At 35.3% G+C, this 22,235-nt stretch overlaps 1 protein-coding gene across 1 annotated transcript in view; it reads left to right on the forward strand.

The window, feature by feature from the left end:
- Ttc6 (tetratricopeptide repeat domain 6) overlaps positions 1-21,468 on the forward strand; it is a 183,707-nt gene extending 162,239 nt beyond the window's left edge. Inside the window, exons 26-31 of the mRNA XM_026408982.2 lie at positions 109-182; positions 9,884-10,094; positions 12,999-13,151; positions 14,025-14,195; positions 20,526-20,751; positions 21,332-21,468. Of these exons, the coding sequence (XP_026264767.2) occupies positions 109-182; positions 9,884-10,094; positions 12,999-13,151; positions 14,025-14,195; positions 20,526-20,751; positions 21,332-21,468 (972 nt within the window). The remainder of the gene's footprint in view (positions 1-108; positions 183-9,883; positions 10,095-12,998; positions 13,152-14,024; positions 14,196-20,525; positions 20,752-21,331) is intronic.
- Positions 21,469-22,235: the final 767 nt, after the last annotated feature.

Raw genomic sequence — 22,235 nt, forward strand, 5'->3', positions numbered from 1 at the left:
AGAAGATGTATATTTTAATGCTTATGTTAAGTATATTCGTGTGGAATCAAAGATAAAAGTTTTACAGGGAACTTGCAAAATTAACACAAACTTATAAAACTGTTTCAGGATTTTAAACAAGCTGCGCTGATAAGCCAGACCAACGTGAGTCTTTGTCATGCTACCGCCATGTGCCACCACAGGTATGGAGATCAACTGGTGTCCAAGGGGAGGCAAGTGGGGTTATCACATATGGGGACTTATTATATCCCCATGAAGAAGCCAGGAAGGAATGGAAGAAATTGGGGACAATTTTGTGGATGTGAAAACATTCAAAAGCAGGGAGAAAAATGAGAATTCCCTGAACAGACACAGGAACCACCACATCTAGCATGTCATTGGCACCATTCTGCCTTCCTCACACTCTCTCAGACCAGTCAGGGGGTGAACACCTGCATCATGGTGTTGGGGGTGTCCATTTATGGTTACCAGCCTGGATACTGCAAAGGGTCTTGGTAACATGTACAATAAAATTATACATAGCTTGAAATATCTAAGCACAGAATAAAGTAATGTAATTTGTTCATAAAATGGGACTGTCTTTTAAAAATTCCATTTGCTAGAAGAGAGGCTGGTTTTAAAAAGTAATGTATTTTCAAGAAAATTTTGGCTTTAAAACATAAGTATAAATCTAAAACTAATTAAGAAAATGCCAGCAAATGTCTACAAAATACAATGAAATCTAGAAAAGCACAGTACTTAAAACATTATTACCACTTTCTAAGATGATTGCTCTTTACTTCTATAAGTAAGTTATAGAATGAGAGAACATTTATATAAGGCTAAAATATAAACAATCAATTTAAAATACGTTTATAATATATATATATATGCCTTTGCTAACCATAATGTTTACATTTCTACATGTACATTTGACATGTGAAGATTAAGTTTTGATCATTTTGCTTCAAATGCATAGAGACTCAGCACATGCAGATTTTAATATGGGATAAAATGTACTTGGTTAAGTAATAGTTTATAGCATTACTTTTAATAAGAGAAACAGCATTTAATTTAGAGGAGGAAGTTAGGATAATTCATAAATTATATAGACAAGTCTGTGCAACTATTCAGTTTAAAGAATAGAACATAGTTTGCATTATTTAGGAAATTGACACTCTTTTGTTTTTGATACTGGGGATTGAACTCAGGGGCACTAAGCCATGTCCCCAGCTCTATTTTGTATTTTATTTAGAGACAGGGTCTCATTGAGTTGCTTGGTGTCTCACTTTTTCTGAAGTTGGTTTGAACTCATGATCCTCCTGCCTCAGCTTCCCAAGCTGCTAGGATTACCAACATGCACCCCTGGGGCCTGGCTGAAATCAACTCTTTTTATTTTCCATTTTAGCACATAGTACATATATGTTTCCCTATAAGAATTAGAGGGTTTTTAAAAAATTTATTAACAAAGGAATATAGTGACTGGACCTTCAAAGGTGACTTTGGGTTAAAAGGCCTAAATTGGGATAGTACCTTTTATTTTATACAGACAGTAAAACATTGTAACACTGTTACCTATTTTAACCCAGCAACATTTGTACAATCCATTTCATTAAGTAATTGTCATTCTTTTTTTTCTGTTTTAATAATTTTTATTTGTCTAAAAAGAGCCTTTACTTATCTCCATCCTTCAAAAATTTTAAATTAATTAATGTATTTTAATTAGGTTTATATGACAGCAGAATGCATGTTGATTCATTGTACACAATTGCAGCACAATTTTACATTTCTATGGTTACACCTTATGTACAGTCATACATATACCTAGGTAATGATTTCTATCTCATTCCACCATCTTTCCTGCACCCCCTCCCCCCTCCCCTTTGCCCAAAGTTTCTCCATTTTTCACATGCCTACCCCCTCCCTGTTATGGATCAGCATTCACTTATCAGAGAGAACATTCAGCTTTTGATTTTTTGGGATTGACTTACTTTGCTTAGCATGATATTCTCAAACTCATCCATTTACCTGCAAATGCGTTATTTTTATTCTCTTTTAATGCTGAGTAATATTCCATTGTGTATATATATTACAGTTTCTGTATCCATTTATCTATTGAAGGGCATGTAGGTTGCTTCCAAGTTTAGCTATTGTGAATTGAGCTGCTATAAACATTGATGTGGCTGTGTTACTATAGTATGCTGATTTTAAGTGTTTTGGGTATAGACCGATGAGTGGGATACCTGGGTCAAATGATGGTTCTATTCCAAGTTTTCTAAGGAATCGCCATACTGCTTTCCAAATTGGTTGCACCAATTTGCAGTTCCACCAGCAATGTATGAGTGTGCCTTTCCCCCCACATTCTTGCCAACATTTATTATTGTCTATATTCTTAATAACTGCCATTCTGACTGGACATGAAATTCATTTGGAAAAATAAGAGACCCTGAATAGCCAAAGCAATCTTTAGCAAGAGGAATGAAGCAGGAGGCATCACAATACCAGATTTTAAACTATACTAACAAAAATGGCATGGTATTGGCACCCAAAATAGATATGTAGACCAATGGTACAGAATAGAAGACACAGAGACAAACACACACAAATACAGTTATTTCATATTAGACAAAGGCACCAAAAACATACAGTGGAGAAAAGATAGTCTCTTCAACAAATAGTGTTGGGAGAACTAGAAATCCATATGCAGCAAGATGAGAATAAATACCTGTCTCTCACCATGCACAAAACTCAACTCAAAGTGGATCAAGGACCTAGGAATTAGTCCAGAGAAACTGCACCTAATAGAGGAAAAAGTGGGCCCAAATATTCATCATGTTGGATTAAGCCCCGACTTCCTTAACAAGACTCCTAAAGTGCAAGAAATAAAACCAAGAATAGATGGGATGGACTCAAACTAAAAAGCTTCTTCTCAGCAACAGAAACAATCAATGTGGTGAACAGAGAGCCTACATTTTGGGAGCAAATTTTTGCCTCGCACACATCAGAGCACTAATCTCCAGGATATATAAAGAACTCAAAAAACTTAACACCAAAACAAAACAAAAAAATCCCAAAAAACTAAATACCCCAATCAATAAATGGGCTAAGGAGCTGAACAGACACTTCTCAGAAGAAGAAATACAAGTGGTCAACAAATATATCAAAAAATGTTCAACGTCTCTAATAATTAGAGAAATGCAAATCAAAACTACTGTAAGTAATTGTCATTTTTGAGAAGAGATGGAGTAATGATGACTGCTGGGTTTGTTTTGAGGGGTGTGTGCAGATAAAAAATGTCCAAGGTCATTGCATTCTGTTAAAACTAAAAAGAGTCCAAGTTTCTCTCAACATCTTTCCTATGTTTAGCAACTGTTAAGAGTAAGTTTCTCTGTGTGTCAGTTCACAATCTCTTATGAAATGTAATCACTGGGTATATATGGCAGAGCCTTCCTAAGCTGGTACTGCTTTGCAATTCCAAATAACCAACTGTCATCACCCAGCTAGGATCTGTATTGTTCTTCAATAAAAGTAGAATTTAAATCAACAATAAATCCCTGTTAACTCAGAATCCCAATTCCATGTGTATTGAGTTTTAACAATTTTACTGAACTTAACAACAAACAATGTTTACTCATCAGTTATATTTATTTCAGGAAAACTATTTTTTTGCTTTTCAAGGTGAACTGTAACATACTATGGCAGTATGGTTTGTAACTATGGGGACTTGCTTTTGGTGTCTTATGGTAGGAAAAGCAAACTTTTCTCACTTGGAAAATTTTATAAAAGGAATAAATCTTTAAATTTTAGGGCTTTGATCTTTGAACTTATGGGATTGCAGACTTTTGAAGTATCCTTTGTATATCTCTGGTTCTCACTCGTGTGGTTGCTAGGAGACAAGATTCCTTAGCTTGAATATCCTACTTGTTGCCCAATTTAATCACCAAGAGTGTTATGATGGAGTTAAGTTTTAGATCTCTTTGAGAAAGCCACCTTCAGATTTTAAAAAATAATAATATAGAAGGCAATTACTCCCTTGTATAACCTACACATTTTTTATTCAGCAAATTTATTTTTACTGTTCTTAATATTTGCATAATTTTAAAAAATCTTTAATTCTGAAAGCCACATTCTTTAGTTGGGGAGGTGTTTGTGATTTATTTGTACAACTCAGTAGGGCACATCTGGTCACGTATGTGATTAATGTGGTAAAGGCAGTGGGCCTTTGTGTTTGTGGCCCAGTGGGTAAGTTCAGCGTATGATTTATTGTTAGCAGACACTGACGAGAATCAGGCATCCTTGTGCGTGATCACATTACTGTAGATTAAAAGAAACACATTTTATTTTAGAAAAACTTTTAAAATATACTTTTATATTTATAGTAATAGATGCTTAACAATTTGTATCTCTCTGAGCATGCATCTTGATGCAATGTAGATATTCTGCCACATTTTTCCATTGGCTAATTTTCATGGGATGACTTAACAAGATCTTCTACCTATAGGACACTTTGATTAACACATCTCCAGAAAAATGAAATTGCTGTTTCTTCATGGGTTTTGTATCTTTTTTCTTGTCTGTTGATATGGGAAGCAGGGGAGTCTGTCTTCGTCTTTGTCACCTCCTCTGGACTTGATTTTAGTCATCATCAATTTTGAGGTGATTTCCAAGTGGCTTTCAAGATTCATTTCCAGATTTATGGTTCAATGATTATTTACTTTGTTTGAGCAAACTAGATGCTCATTAAAGTTAATGCCGATTACTAGAGAGGTATGAAAAATAGCATCAGTCATTGCCTTTTGGGAACGCACAACTTAGATGACATGGTGGTTTGCCTCGACTCACTGACTCATAGTTTTTATACTTTTTTGTAATTTGTTAACCTATACAAAAAGACAGATTATAGGGGGCTGGGGTTGTGGCTCAGTGGTAGAGCACTTGCCTAGAACATGTGAGGCACTGGATTTGAACCTCAGCACCACATAAAAACAAACAAACAAATAAAATATAGTTTAACAAAGAAAAGAATGCTTTTCCTTAAAAATAGGAAGACAGATTATGTTTTATAAGCCATATATTAGAATGTGCACTTACACAGGATTTAAAATTTCTTTCTAGGTAAGAGAGGGGGTGTATATGATGCAATTTGAATGTTAATAAACTAGTAATATTTCAGAGATTTACAGGAGGACAGGGATTGCCCTGGAGATTTCAGTACACATCGTCACCATAGGTATGCATCATAAATAATACTTTATTAGCCATTAATAGAATTGCTGAGTATAACACAGCTTACCAGGCAATGATTAGGTACAATGAGAAGGTACCTGGGAAGGCGTTGTGACCCTTCATTAGCAAACTTTTGCTTCTAAAATAGTGCCAGTTGCCAAGAAAGAGGACCACAATTTCATTATAAACTACTGGAGGGAAACCTGTGATTTCTGAGTAATGACCACGAGGTGAACTTAGAAGCTGCCAAGTGGCTCGCATACATGAATGTTAGCTCTGCCTGTCTGGACCATCAAAAGCCAAGCTTTTCTAGTGCTCCAGTGTTGATTCTTGTGTGATCTTCTAGCACAGCACTTGGTGCGGTACTTTTGGATAGTGTTTGCCAAAATGTCACACTTCAGTTGTTTTTCATGGTAAGAACAAACATTAAAAATACTTATTCAAAAATTATGGTAGGTTATTTCTTTGGATTGAACTTCTATACTACCCCACACCCCAACTGAACAAAAATCAAAATGGAGTTACTCCTACTAAATGACACCTAATCATACTAAACTTTGAGGAAATAGATATAAAGGAGACTAGTCTCCCTGCCCAGCCAACACAGAGATTCCAGACTGAGTCATCATAATAATGAAATACCCTCTGCTTTTAACCCTGAGCTCCAAGCTTCAAAAGTAGCCTCAGGTATACTGATGTTAACAAGTTTTTTCCTCACCTATTGTTCTTTTTTCTTTGTTTCTATGTTTTTAACCCCACTATTATTTCCCAGTGGGATTGGAGACCAAATAAGTCCATTTATGATGGTGAGAGTGAGGTCAAGGCACAACATTCTGGTTGGTGGTCAATTTTGAGAGGTTGACCAAAAGGGAATAGGTTGACTAAATGGGAAGAATTATTAAGTTTGGCCTAAAGCTACTTCCCTCCACTGTAACCTAACATGATGTGTAAGCAAGCTGTAACCCATTTTTATAAAAAAATTACCACGTCCCAGCCAATTACAAGCAACCAACTGTTCAAACATCAAATAGGATAGAGTGAGCTGGAACCAACTATGCTGTCTCTACCTCACTTCTCCTTTCTTTATGTCATTTCCTTTTCTCAATTTGTACAATCTGCATATTTTTGGGGTGAAACTTTTTGAGCCATTTTGGGTCTAGACTGCTGCTCAATTCTAGTATCACAAATAACACCAATTAAGACCTGAAAAACTAATTCTTTTGGTAATGTTCTTTTTACAATGTGAGAAACGGATATCACTTTTCACTTTCAAAATGAGCAACTTTCTGAACCTTCCATACATATCAAGGGGGAAAGTCTCAGATAAGAAAGCTAAGAGTTTGCTGAGTGCAATGGTACACGCCTGTAATTCCTGTGGCTTGGGAGGCTGAGGCAGGAGGATTGTGAGTTCATAGCCAGCCAGCAAGGAGCTAAGCAACTCAGTGAGAGAACCCTGTCTCTAAATAAAACAGGGCTGGGGATGTGGCTCAGTGGTCGCGTACCTCTGAGTTTAATTCCCAGTACCAAAAAAAAATAAATAAATAAAAACAAACAAAAAAGAGTCTTTTTTTTTTAAATTGTTCTTTTTAGATACATGATAGTAGAGTATATTCTGACATATTATAAATACATAAAGTATAACTTATTTTAATTAGGATTTCATTCTTGTGGTTATACATGATGTGGTTTCACTGGTGATATACTCTTATATGAACATAAGAAAGTTATGTCTGATTCATTTCACTGTCTTATTCCTACCCTTTTCCCTTCCCTTCATTCCCCTTTGTCTAATCCCTGAACTTCTATTCTCCCCCGCACCCTCATTGTTTGTTAGCATCCACATATCAGAGAGAACATTTGGCCTTTGTTTTTGTGGGATTGGCTTAGTTCACTTAACATGATAGTCTCTAGAGCCATCTATTTACCAGCAAAAGTCATAAAGTCATTCTTTTTTTTTATAGCTGAGTAATATTCTATTGTGTATATATATATATATATATATATATACCATTTTCTTTATCCATTCACCTGTTGAAGGGTACCCAGGTTGGCTCCATAGCTTAGCTATTGTGAATTGAACTGCTATAAACATTGATGTGGCTGTGTCACTATAGTATGCTGATTTTAACTCCTTTGGATATATATACTGATGAGTGGTATTACTGTATCAAATAGTGATTCTATTCCTAGTTTTGTTGAGGAATCTCCAAACTGCTTTCTAAAGTGGTTGAACCAATTTGTAGTCCCACCTACAATTTATGAGTGTACACTTTTCCCCATATCCTCACCATCATTTGTTATTACTTGTATTCTTGATAATTGCCATTCTGACTGGAATGAGATGAAATCTCAGTGTACTTTTCATTTGTATTTCTATAGTTGCTAGACATGTTGAACATTTTTTCATATATTTGTTGACCATTTATATTCTATGAAGTGCCTGTTCAGTTCCTGTGCCTATTTATTGATTGGCTCAAAAAGTAAGATCAAGAATCAATATATGAGACACTATCAAGTTAAGAAGCTTCCTCACATCAAAAGAAACAATCAAGATGTAAAAAAAGAGCCTAGAGAATAGGAGAAAATCTTTGCCACTTGCACCTCAGAGCATTAATCTCCAGGATATATAAAGAACTTTAAAAAAACTTAACACCAAAATACCAAATAACCCAGTCAATAAATAGGCAAAGAGTCAGTCTTTAACAATGTTTTATCTTTATAAGAGATGCCACAGTCCCTAGGTTTGGTGTGCTGTAGACCACAGCATCCATTTCTAATTTTATTTATTTCTAGGAGTACCATCTGTTTGTGGCATTACATACTGATTTTTCTATTTGTGGTATTGAAATTAGATTGTACTTTAAAATACATTCAGTTAAGTGAAAAAGTTGACTTAAAGGAAATATCCAGTAGATGGTAGTGCAGGTGGGAAACAAAGTTGGGTAGCTTTCAGCACAAAAGGACTGAAGTTTGGGGAACACTGTTTTAAGACACTCTGGAGTAATATATAGGATACAATAGTTTCTAGAACAGTTGCCCTGGGTTCCATGTATTAATGTGTGTGTTCAGGCTTGGAGTCCAGATCTAAACCAGAACATGAAAATGAGTACTAATTATCCAAGGTTGTAATGAGGACCCAATAAAAGCCTATGAAGAACACTTACCACAGAGACCTCACCCATCACCACTCAAGTAGATTTCAAGATGCCATAAGACATAGCATCATTTATCCCAAATTTCCTTTATAAAATGCAAGAATCCCAGGGTAACTGTACTAGAAAATACAATATTTTATAAAGAAAAATGGATAAAATAGTGACCCATTTTATTATATTTTGAATACAACAGCGTAGTTGAGATTCAAGCTCACTGGCTCTCCTGCACCCACTATAGTACACTTTAAGTAAAGAATGTGCAGTGGAGGTGGCTGTGTGGAGAAGCACAAATTTTGAAGTAAGCCTTACCTCAGTTTGAGTCGCAGGTATTTACTCCATGCAAAGTTGGTTTGTTACTTATTATGCCATTTCCTATGTGAAACTTTTCTGGGCCATGATTTTCTTTTCATGTGTGAAATGCAGTCATAAGTAGTTTACAGAACCAAGTAGAATAGAACTTTGGAAGGCATTTAGCACAGTGTCTGGTAAATAAATAGTGTCCTCATTTTTTTTAAACCCGGACTCTTTCCATATTGAGACTAAATATAATTATTAGATATGCAGGCTAAATGGAAAAGTGACTTTATGTGTCCCTGAACAAATATTTGATTCCTTCAAAGCCCTCACCCCACCACAAGAGACTAACTAGGGAGGCCAGAGAGAATTATCACTGAGCCATATAAATTCATAAGTTAATAAGTAAAATGCACTTCTTCCTCTCCTTTCCTCTCCTTGTTTCTGAAGTCAAATAGTTCTTTATAAATCTGAAGCAAGAACTCACAGTGATGAAAACCTGGTCCCTTTCATATGTATATTAAACACATTTAAATAAATTTATTCTTAATATAAGTCATGCATCACTTACTGATAGGATAAGTTCTATGAGACACATTGTTAGATAGTTTCATGGTTGTGTGAACACCATAGAGTGTATTTACATCAAGTGAGAGGGTCACGATGTCACTAGGTGATAAAGTCTTAAGGGACCACCATTGCATATATGGTCTATGGTTAACTGAAACTTTGTTAGGTAGTACATGACTGTAATTTACATGGAGTACATTGTCAATAAGAGCACAGGCTTTTTCCCTATTGGTAATTGATAGCTATTAAAACAAGGTTGAAGAATGCCATTCAGACTTTTATCACTTGAAAAAAGAATTCAAGATTATCATCCCCTCACATTTCTGATGTAAAAATGGCTTTTACTTCCCTTTCTTCTTTTACCAAAATCTTTTGAGAACCTGTCACAGTTCCTTAGATCCTATAAACTTATGTACCTCCTTCTTACAATGGATAATAAAAAATGAAAGATTTTCTTTTATAAGGTCCAATGTAATTCTTTTTGTAAAAGTCATGTACAGGAAAATATTGATTCTGTTATTAGAAAGCATCAATTCACCAGAAGGCACCAATATTTTCTTCCTTCCTTCTTTCCTTCCTTCCTTCCTTCCTTCCTTCCTTCCTTCCTTCCTTCCTTCCTTCCTTCCTTCCTTCCTTTTTTCTTTTCTTTTTTTTTTCAGAATTAAAGAGTATGAAGATGCTGTCAGTTTCTTCACCTGGGCTCTTAAACTTAACCCAAATTTTCTGGATGCTCTTGTTGGTCGGGGGAATTCCTACATGGAATATGGAAATGATGAAGCTACCAAGCAAGCACAGAAGGATTTTCTGAAAGCATTGCATTTTAATCCATCATGTATAAAAGCCAGAATTAGTCTATGCTATAATTTGCAGGTAATATTATATAATAACAACTTAACCACCGACAAATTGTTTGGACAGGATAAAGAATATATTTGGCCCATTTACTTGTGATGGGGATAAAGTCGATTTCTTTGGTTATGAACTTTGACCTTTCCCTTACTTTAATATGCAGAACAGCGGTAGGGTGCAGGGGTTTGTTTAGGGTACAGAGGACCTGCCTGGAAGAGCCTTGGAACCTGAAATGCTAGTCAGAAGAGGATCCTTGGAACTTGAGTTTCTTTAATGTTTGAACCCCTCCCTACTCTTATAAATAGCTTTTAAAACTTACCAGATGAATTTCACATATGAAATTCATCTCTAGTTTATATCTTGGTTCCATAGGTTTTGTCCTATTAAATTATTGAAACAATAAATAAGTAAAGGAGATAAACAATGTATGAAAGTTTTGAAGAGGATTCCAGCTGTGTAAGGGATCAGATGATTTATAGGGACTTCTGGAGTCAGTCATCTTCCAAATGGCAGTGGACTAGGCCTTGCTGGGAAGATCTGGACAGGCACTTGTCCCTCCAGCAGGAAGGAAGGGTGCTACACTGTGGGGAGCCATGCAGGTCTCCACATAGTTTCTATGACACTCTGGCCTGTCCTGTGCACTGAAATTTCACAACTCACTAGTGATTTTCAATAATAAGAGATGCAGGGACATTTTTGGAATAGAGTAAAAAATGTGCTATATTTTCCGTAAGAAGGAACTGAGCAATTGTATGTCTTCTTTTTATCTCCTTTAATATTTCAAAAGATTTTAAGTAATGGAAAAAGTCTGTGTTCAAATTATTATAATCTATAGATATCTCTGTTAATAATATGCCCCTAAAGTTTGCTGCCTTTTCATTCATAAACACACAATTTTGACTGATCTAAGGCTGATAACATTGGAGGTGTTTGGGATTGTTGGCTATAGTGAGGTATTCTCCAGAACTTATTAATAGGGAATTAAGATTGCCTTCTGAGAGTTAAACATAAAATTAGCCATTACTAGATCACATTAGAATTTGTAAAGGGATGAGGTGACTGCAAAGCAGATAGAGCTGAAGACATCCAGCGGCATGTGTCAGCATCATGGTTCACTGCATTTAGCAGGTGTTTACTGCATACCTGATACAGGCAGGAACTGCATTAGCCTAGGGATACAGCATCGAGAAAGATATGCTGGTTTCTTCTGAGAGAGTGTACTTCCTATTGGAGAGACAGGCACTAATAATCAATTGTATGAATAATGATTTGATTATAATCATGATAAGTGCTACAAAGACAAGCAACAGTCTTTAGTCCAGGGGAACCTAGGTTTATTTGAGGAGTGTGGAGGCTTTCTGAAGAATTAGCAATTGTGTGCTGAGATGTGAAAGATTAGTAACTATTCAGAAGAAGGGCTTGGGCTAGGGTGTAGTGTTCCAGACTGAGGGAGCAGCCCGTTGGAAAGCTTTGAAAGAAAGAGATGGAGGGTTCAAGGGGTAAGATGTTATGGGCAAAGGGAGAGTGGTTTGAGATGAGGCTAGAAAATTAAATAAGGGCTGGTGGTGAAGATCTTGATGTTCAGTTAAAAACGTGACCAGCACTAATTAGAGAAGTGACATTGAAGATTTGCATTTTATGAAGACCTCACTGCAAAAGGATTGAAAAGCGCATCTGCATAAAGGGTTGAGTCAAGAAATGAAAGACTGATTAGAGAGAATTTTAGGGCCACATGAGTACCATCCAGGGGAAAGAGTAACAATTTGTTCAACAGATACTTACATATTCCTTTAGAGTTTGCCTACCAGGGGGGATATAGAAGGGAGCCCAGCAGTTGCTGTGAGGAACAGATGACAGATAAGTTCTATTAGGAGAGTCTGCAGTTTAATATTCCAATAATCTATTCTCAATTTTCCCACTTCCTTGCTTAGTAAATGAACTTTTGATGACAATAGGGATTTCCAAGTGGTTTACGCAGAGAGAAAAGATTTGCCTATCAAAAAGCAAGGTTGGGCTGGGATGGGGCGCTGGGTTCGATCCTCAGCACCACAAAAAAAAAATAAAATAAAGATGTTGTGTCCACCGAAAACTAAAAATAAATAAATAAATATTAAAAAAAATTCTCTCTCTCTCTCAAAAAAAAAAAAAAAAAAGCAAGGTCTATTTCCTTTAGTAGGGGCATTTCTTCTTAGCTTTCTGTGATAATTGCTGGGCTCAGCTTGGTGTTAGTCTCTGAGATTCGGACAGGTTAGCTTTTTGAGCCCATGAAAAAAATGACAGAACTGGACTATGCCAAATTCATCAACTCGCTTAATGAGGTGTTTGGAAACTGGTCTTCTCTAGGACATACTTTGACATCCTATTTAAGGTGCCTCTCCTGACCATTTTCCTGTTTTTTCCACTTGGTGCTAAGTTTGGTATACACCATACAAGCTTAGTAGATTTATGAACATTTTTCTTGGAATATGTATAATGGTCCTAAAATTCCAGATGCTGTTCAATTTATCAAAATATGTTCTGTTTATGCAACGCATATTGATTTTACTTTATATATCATGCATATGTCATATAACTGGAATTCAGTGCCAAGCAAATAAACATAATCCCTGCCTATGTGTTTGGAACTCAGTGTAAACTGTTCAGCAATTGTTAGACTCATTGGTGTTTCACATGGTAACCATGGTTTAATGTTGCCTCAAATTGGTATAAGAGGTGACTCTGTAATTGAACTTATTTTAATTAATTAAAATTTCACCATAAAATTTCACCGTAAATAGTCTACCTTCTTGTTTAACATATCTTAGATTTGGTACCATATGCCCTTTAGTAGTACCACATGTCATAGATTTTGGGAGAGGTAGAATCATAAGCATTTGTCCTGTTGTAGACTATTTCTTATTTCAAGAAATCAAAAAATTATTTTAGGCCCAAGGAAAATTCCAGAAAGCTTGGAACCATTTTACTATTGCCATAGAAATTGATCCAAAGAGCTACCTGGCCTATGAAGGAAGAGCTGTGGTTTGTCTTCAGATGGGTAATAATTTTGCTGCCATGCAGGATATTAATGCTGCCATAAAGGTAAAAATCTATTTAGATTATGTTATTATTAGCATAAATTAACACCATTAAAGAAACGGTCCAAGAAAGAACTTCTCTGTTATCTTTTTAAAGTGACTTGTGGAAAAAATATTATTTTTGGAGGAAATAATTTTTTTTTCTTGAGTAGTTCCCAGGGTTGAGAGTTATTATGACTTGAGAGTTTGTAATCTAAATGCATTTAAAATGAAAAAATAAACTAATTCCTGAAAAACATTGATTCTTCTTAGTAAGTGCAGCTTGTAAGTTTCATAGGACATGAACATTATCTTGTAATACAAAATGAATGTAAAACATAAAACAATGTTCTAGGTCTGAAGGAACTAAAGAACTAAAGAAAGATTAAGGTAAATCCCCAGATTTTTCTTGTAGAGAAATTTCATATAAAAATCTCCTATTTTGAATGTAGTGACAGAAATTCTTCTTTTCTTCTAGCTTTTGAATTTGGTTTCTGTAGATTTGGGTGGATGTCCTAAGGTTTGAGATGAGAAAAAGGAAAGAATTTAAAGATAAGTACTACTGCAGAGGACAAATAAGTGGGTTAACTATTCAATTTAATTTCTCTCTAGTTCAACATAGGTAAACAGATAAGTTTTCCCTCTGCAGCTATTCCTTGGCAAGAAACTTAGTAAAGCACCAAGATTATTTGCTTTATTGCAACCAAATCAACAAAGTTGACACCGAACCAATTTCATACCAAGTCCTTTCTCAAAATATTTGCTCTAATGGGGTTTTACCTACACTATAAAATTACTTGTTTCCCACAAGTAGATTTCATAATGTTCATTTCTGCGACATGAAATAAGAAATAAATACTATTCCCAGATGCTAAAGACTCTCACTATCATGTTGCAGATCAATACCACAGCAGAGTTCATAACAAATCGTGGTGTGATTCATGAGTTTATGGGCCACAAACAGAATGCAATAAAAGACTACCAAGCAGCAATTGCTTTAGACCCCAAGTACTCACTGGCTTACTTTAATGCCGGAAATATCTACTTTCACCACAGGCAGTTTTCTCAGGTAATGTGAGTTTTCCTGAACATTTTCTTTTGGACAATAAATACTTTCTTTGTTATATATAGTTTGACATTGCAATCTTTACATCTCAAACTAATAAATAATTAGCTTTTCTTTAAAAACATAGTGTTCTCTTCCATAACAATGTTTATAATTATCCATTATATGTTTACACCTATATGGATTTATTCTCCTTATTTCATCAAATATTCGATGCTTGTCCAGAAACATTTTTTTTTTTCCTGTCAGACTTCCTTTGTTATATTCACCGTCACCAGCTTTCAGCCTGGAACCTTCTGTTCTCCTCTATTTCCACCTCCACTTGGATGTCCTTCAAGACCCTCCTGATGGAGCTGCTAACTCAGCTTAGCTTATACCTTACATTTTATCAGTGAGCATATGATTGGGAGGAAGGAGGCTTGGATTGTAGTTCTGGTTTTGTGTGACCCCTTAATCTCTTTTGGCCTCATTTCCTAATGCTTAAAATGAAGGGATTAGGATATTAGATGATGTTTTCTTAAAACTTATTTATTTGAATTATAATGCATTTACATGATTCAAACTCTTGCCTTTCTGATTGTTTATTTTTTAATCTATAATTACTCTTTTATCTAACAAACTGAAGACAAACAGAACAAAAGAGTAAGTTAACTTATTGTCACCCTTTATTTATATTGTGAAAATTTATTTAAATTATGTCTTTTTTTTCCCCCTGAGTATTGTTTTGGCAGTATTTCACATATTTTGGTCTATAATTATTTTTAACTTGAGTAAAGTACACACCACATAAAGTTTACTTTCTTAACTATTTTAAGTTTATAGCTCAGAAGTGTTAAATATATCCTGTAATGCTTTTATTAATTAATGTTTTCCTAAAAATTTGCATCTGCAACTTTTATTTCCTCTTTGACTCAAGAATAAATTAACTGGACATTTATTCACATAGAAGAGTTTTAATAGTCTATATATGTCTTTATGTGTATTTTAAAGGTGTCTTAATCTGTAATATATAATCTATTATCCATGTTTTTTTTTTAATTTTCAGAGTTTTTCTAAAAACAAGAGGGCTTATAGAATATAAAATATAAAAATAACTTTAATACCCTCATTTCTTTACTTATTTAATTCCTGTTCTTGGAACAATAACAAAAACATTACCTTGTAACCTCCTCCTCCTCATTAACGTAAGAGCATAAATCAATAACCCTCATCTTAAAAAAAAAAAAAAAAAAAAGGAAATGAACACAGGCCCTCACAGCCTGCTCAGGCAAGCTCCCCCATTCCTTCATGACCATTCTTAGTTGAAGTCTTTGGTAAGCCATCTGTCTGTCGGGTTCTAATTCACCTCACAGGCTCTAGGCAATCCTCTCCACCTGAGCCTCTGCCCCCACTGCTCCTCTGACAGTGTTCTTGCCTCCACTGTCAGGGACCTCCTCCATCCTCCTCTTACCTGACTTCTCAGCAGCATTTGACCCAGGACACTTTTCCCTTCTTAAAGCTCTTTTGTCTCGGGGGTGACACCATTCTATCCTGTCTTTCTCCCTACCATTTTGGCTGGCTGCTTCCCTTCTCAGTCTGCTTTTCTGGCCCCTCCTCTCTGCCTCTCTTCTGAGTTGGTGATACACCAGGGCTTGCTCCTGCCTCACTTCTCTCTACACTTGTTTTTGCAGATCCATCTCTAATATCCTCACTATAATAATATTCTAAAATCTTTAGGGGTAGGAACCATACTCAGACAGTCCATTTTTTTCCCCATGATTTACGCCTCCACCTTTTTTCTCATATTTATCTCCTGTTGCTAAAAGTGGATATTTTATAAGAGCATTAGGGCCCCAAATGATTTGATTTCTGTGCCCCCTGTCTCCAGTCCATCTTTCTTTGAATAAATCCTCTCTCAATTCAAGATGTCATCTGAGTACAACAAAGTCAACTATCACTGTCTCTTTCTCATCTCATTTCCTTTATCTAGCCAGCCATCTAATCTTTTCCATTTAACTTCTTAATTTATTTTCTTTCCTCCTAAAAATGTCCCCTTTGTTCCATTTCTACTGCCATTGCTCTTACTTTTTCTCAAGTTAGAGGTCATGGCCTTGACAGCTGTTACCCCTGTGATTGGCCAGTTGCCCTCAGTGGGGAAGCTAGATGCTGAGGCAGAGTTATGGAAAGCAGAATTCTGTAAGGTGTGGATGAGGTTGTCCTCACTCAGATTTCAGTGGATAGCTGGGAGACTAGTGTTTCCCAGGCAGAAATACCAAGGTCAATTGCCTTAAACTTTGCTAATCTCATCACCCTCCCGCTGAGTTCTAAAAATGTTCTTTAGCATTGTAAAGTTAGTAAATGAGATTAAGACAAATAAAATGCCCAGGGTGATTTCTGGTTTCTGTATATGCTTCCATTTGCATGAAAGGATGATCATTACCTTTCACATTTATTTCTTTGATAACTCTATGGACCATCCCATACAAAATTATTTGTTTAGATCCAAAGTGTAGCTTGAACTTTAAAAATTTTTAAAAAGTATAACTCGATTTCTCCCACATTGCAGATACACTAACTGGGCAATATTTCATCTAAAATATTTTCCATCCTCTGTCTTGATACATTGGATGTGTGGGTTTAAGAGTGTACACACATCTAGGATCAAGCAGGCTTTGAGAATAGCTATTCAGCTTTGCCCCCATGCTCTGGCCTCTTTGTGGAGAAGAGGGCTTCTATGCCCTTTCCCTCCCAACTGCTCACCCTTGTTTCTGACTGTATTGGAAGGTTTAGGCTCAAAAGAAAGTGTCCCTCAAAAGATCACATAGCGGTGGCGGTGGTGCTGGGGTTATGGTTCAGTGGTAGAGCACTTGCCTTGCACACATAAGGCACTGGGTTCAACCCTCAGCACCACATAAAAATAAATAAATAAAATAAAGATATTGTGTCCATCTACAAATAAAAATATATTTAAAAAGATCATATAGGGGCTGGGGTTGTAGCTCAGTGGTAGACCACTTGCCTAGCATGTGTGAGACACTGGGTTTAATCCTCAGCACCAAATAAAAATAAAAGTATTATGCCCATCTACAACTAAAATAAATATATTTTTTAAAAATCACATAATTTCCAGATGGTTAAAACATGTATGTGAGCTAGCTTCTCTTTTCTTTAACTAGAGTCTTAATGTTTTAAAACCCTATTCAAATGGGCTACTTATATGAATTATGAACTACAGGCGAATTAAAAAATAATCAGATCTGCTTTCTAATTAATTAATTATATACATATGAGGACGTCAGAACATTTGTTAAAAAAAATCAAGGCCTATAATTGCATTAGCCTTTAATTGTTTTATACTCCTATACTTCTAGTAACCTCGTTAAATTTATATGTTTTCGATCTTCTAAGTAATGTGTTTTGGAAGCTATAATAAAAAGTTTGCATTTTTTGAAGTTAAGTACACTGTGGTGTTTTACTGAGTTCTTTCCTTTTAGCCAAGATAGGCATTTACTTCTATATGATTGAAGTCATGATCTTGTGCTGTATTATTGTGCAGCCTTTATTGATCATTTATTGGTGAATTAAAATGAAGCCTAAGTTACTTTATGAAGAAAGTAAAACTTGAAGTCATCCCCTATCTCATTTCTGATGACTGTCAAATGCAGCCAGAGCCTTCTCTTCAGGAATGAATTCTCTTTAACGTCTTCACAGATGGATATCAATTCTGTCCCCATCAAAACAGATCCTTAAATTGCATTTAACTGTAGCATACAATAGCTGCCATCCAGAGCATAGAAATGCCTAGGGAGAAAGTAAGAAAGTAACTACAATTGTGATCCAATTGTCTTTCAAAAGTCAGAGGAAACAACTTTCATGGAGAATTTCTTGAAGACTATTATCTCTTCATTTATAGACATCAGAAGAAAACCGATATATCAGTAATAATTGATTGCAACTTCACTACATTATGGATATTGTTCTCAGTCCATTACATATTAACTCACTTCATCCTTTCAACATCAATGTTGTCAGTGAGTTTTTTTAAAAAAAATTTGTAGTCTTTGTTTTATAGATGAAGAAATTAATGCAAATAGAGCTTTAGTAACTCACCCAAGGTGGAGGCAGAATTTGAATCCAACAATCTGTCTCCCTGGTCTAAGCTGCCACTACCATGTGACTGGTATTTATAGCACCCAAGTTGGAAGTGAATTGAGGATTGGTCCTGGGAAATAGAGGGAAATAGTTCAGTGAGGGAGATGGGAGAAAATGATCAGAGAGGTGGACCAGGGAGAGCCCATCCAAAGGACAGAGAGGATTTTAAGAAGGAAGGAGATATGAAGACTGTTTATGTCACAGAAATGCCTTGGGAGAAAGTAACTGGAAAGTGTCCTTTAGATTTGAGGACATCTATAGCCTCAGGAGGACTACAACATAGGAAATAGGAGGAGGCCAATAGAAGGCTGGTTGTGGTGGGTTGGGAAAAATAGAATGAGAAGTAATTGGAGAGAATAAACTAAGTTATGGAAAGTGATTTTCTCTTAAGGGTGAATTTTAAAGTAGGAACCCAATTTTCATCCATCAGTGAGTTAGAAGAAATTCCTAATTTGAGTAGCAGGGTATCTAGGCAGCATCTCAAGCTATGTATGGTTAAAAAAAATCCCATTTATTATATATCAATACACTATTAAAACAAAATATAAAGAATTACTAGGAATATGATCATATGCTCAGATTCATAGCCATGTCAAAATGCTATGGAAGCTACTTAGTGTTTCAGTTTTGGTTCTTACCTCTTTGCAGGCTTGTAGCAACTAGTTCTTGGACCCCAGACCACGTTTTGAGGGTCCCTTTGTGAACCAAAAAGTCATAATGAGGTTAAAATAAAAGTAATGACAGTTTTTTTTTTTGGGGGGGGGGGGTTGCATAATAGATCTGTAAGTTGGAAGGACACAGTTTAGTAAGAAACGAAACAAGTTCAATCCACAGGAAGAACTGGATTTCTAAAGGGAAAGTTAGGGAGAAATTGGATGAGGGGAAGTGATTTGTTTGAACAATTTTGATTGGAGCTGATAGTTATGCAAGTTGTTTTGAACAAATTTAATGGGAGCTGAAGGTCTGTTCATACATTAAGCTATTCTTGATGGATTGCTAGGGGGCTGTTGGCAGGGTATGATTTGTAAGCAGTAAGTCTTTTAAAGCAGTCAGCAAGTCAACAGACATTCTGTGATTGGGAACTGTTGCAATCTTTGGTCTTGCAAGCTCATTCTTTCCAGACAAAGTTAACTTCCAATAGCTGGAAGTTGAAGATTGAGGAATTTGTATCCATGAGGTAAACCAGAGCCTCCCAAATGAAGTCTCTGAGACTCACCCAGGAAGTTTTGCTGTTTCTTGAGCAAACTGCAGCCTTCTTAATTTTTATTGACCTTCCGAGTCAATGATGAATTGTGAATAATTTAGAGTTTTTTATTCTCTCAACAAGATGTTTTTTTCCTTCTCTTCTTTATAATTTTTCATAGTATAACTGAAATTTTAAATGAAAAGTTTAAACCTTCTTTGAAAATTCATTTGTCTGTTCAGCTCTTACTATGCTTTTATATATAAAATGTTACTGGCTTAATTTGTATTTATTTTATCTTCTTGTTTGGTCTTTTTCAATTTACTTTTTACCATTTGTAGCTGCTGTTGTTTTGTACATGGATATGAGATTTGGGTGCCAGGTAGTGGGGGCATTTCTTCCAGTAAGGAGAAATATTTTATCATTGACATTATTTAGAATTCCCAATATATGGTGTTATGGTTTGGATCTTAAATGTCTCCTACGTCTCAAAGGCTAAAGGCTTTGTCACCATCCTGTGGCACTACTGGGATATGGTGGAATCTTTAGGAGGTGGGGCCTAATGGAAGGAAGTTAGGTCATTGGGGGTGTGTCTTTAAAGGGGATACTGGAACCCCTATCCCTTCCTCTTTCTCTTTCCCAGCTGCCATGAGGTGAGCAGCCTCCTCAGCCATAGGCTCCCACCATGATGTTGTAATGCCACATGCCATCACAGGTCCAGAGCAACAGGGCCAGCAGGGACTGAAACCTTAGAAACTGTGAACCAAAATAAATCCTTCCTCCCTTTGAGTTGATTATCTTAGGTATTTTGTCATAGAGACAGAAAACCACCTTTTGGTTTTGTTATTTATTTTTATGTTCTCTATAGTCAATGCACCAATATATCTGGGATGAAATACTTCTACTGCCTACTTGGTAGATGACTTGTCTTAATTTTAAATTAAAAATAAAAGTGATTCACATTTTTGGATAGCTACCAATTAAAGTACATTCATTATACTTGTTTTTACATTTTATAGGCCAATGACTACTTCTCAAAGGCTTTAAAGTTTGATCCAGAAGATGATCATGCTCTCATGAATCGAGCTATCACAAATACAATATTAAATAAATATGAAGAAGCAGAAGAAGATTTTGCTTGTGCAGTTGAACGTTGTCCATTTTGGGCTGCAGTATATTTCAACAGAGCACATTTATACTGCTGTTTGGAGAAGTATGAGCTAGCTGAGGAAGAACTGAGTAAAGGTATATTTTTTTGTAAGATTATAGCTGTTAATGTGTTTGCTTTTAGACTAAAAAAAATAATCAGGTCTATTTGTCTAGATGAATGTACATAAGAATCAATATGTTTAGATATCATTTTTAATGTAATCAATATAGATTCCTTTTGGTAATAACTTAAAGTTTTGTTAAAGTCACATATAGAGAGTTATTTGGAAACCCATACATAAACAATGCCAACCTTTTGAAGAAAGTCATTGTACTGTGGTCCCCTAAATTTGCTTTCTTATGAAGATTAAAAAATTTTAATTTTTTTTAGTTGTAGATGGACACAAAATCTTTTTATTTATTTATTTATTTATTTATTTATTTATTTTATATGGTGCCGAGGATCAAACCCAGGGCCTCATGCGTGCAAGGCAAGCTCTCTACCACTGAACTACAACCCCAGCCCAAAGATTGAATATTTTTAATTTAACTGAATTTCACATTTAAAGAAAAATGTTATCAAATGAATTATATCAAAGTTCTCATAAAATTTTAGTTTTAAATATGGAGCTAGTTTGAGTGCACAAACATATCTTGAATGTATTTTCTTTTGCAGCTCTGTCTTTGAAGCCTAATGACGCTCTAGCATATCACTTCAGAGCAAAAGTTCGTGGTAAAATAGGTCTGATTGAGCAAGCTATGGCTGACTACAACCAAGCACTTGATCTTGAAGACTGTGCCTTACATACTTGATTACATAGACTACTGTGGTTTCTACAGTCATTTACATAGCAGTTCTTTCTGAAACTGAAATGTATTTGTTGTTTAGAAGTTTAAACTGCCTTTGTTATATATTATTATGCTTACTCTTCTACAAACCTTTAATGCATTTTAGCAAAATGTTCATGCTGTACATTAATTATAAACTTTAAAGCATTTTCTGCATACTCAGAATATCTCAAAAATCAAATTTCTTCTTGGAGTGCAGGATTTAAAGGGGATGTTTCTCAAGGAATATTAATGTGCTCAAATATATATTCTTTAAATAAAATAATTTTCTTTGAAATAATACTGTACTTAATAGAAAAAAAGTCATAGGTCTTTTCATCAATTCCTACTTATAACATATTCACAGTACCTAGATTTTTAAAAAGAATTAGCTGATGACTATAAAAAATTTGGAAGTCAAGTACATTTTCTCTTGTTCTTTAAACAACATCTATTACTAGTCTGGATTCTTCCTGGTACCCATTTTCTTCCAACAGATAAGCTTGTTTCTCTTTTATATGTTGTTTGCCTTCCAGAATAACACCTATAAAGATTTTGAGCATCCTGTTTTCCTGAGATAATCGCTTCTGCTGCTTTAATTCAGATTTCATGAATGTGTAAATAAATGCAGACTTTATAATATATATAAAAATCTTTGTACACTTGTCATTAGTGCTTCATAGGAGTTGATGAGTAAAATATTAAAACAGTTAAAACTATTCTATTAACATGTTAATTGTACAATTTAAAAG

Source organism: Urocitellus parryii, chromosome 6, assembly GCF_045843805.1.
Source record: "Urocitellus parryii isolate mUroPar1 chromosome 6, mUroPar1.hap1, whole genome shotgun sequence".
NCBI lineage: Eukaryota > Metazoa > Chordata > Mammalia > Rodentia > Sciuridae > Urocitellus > Urocitellus parryii.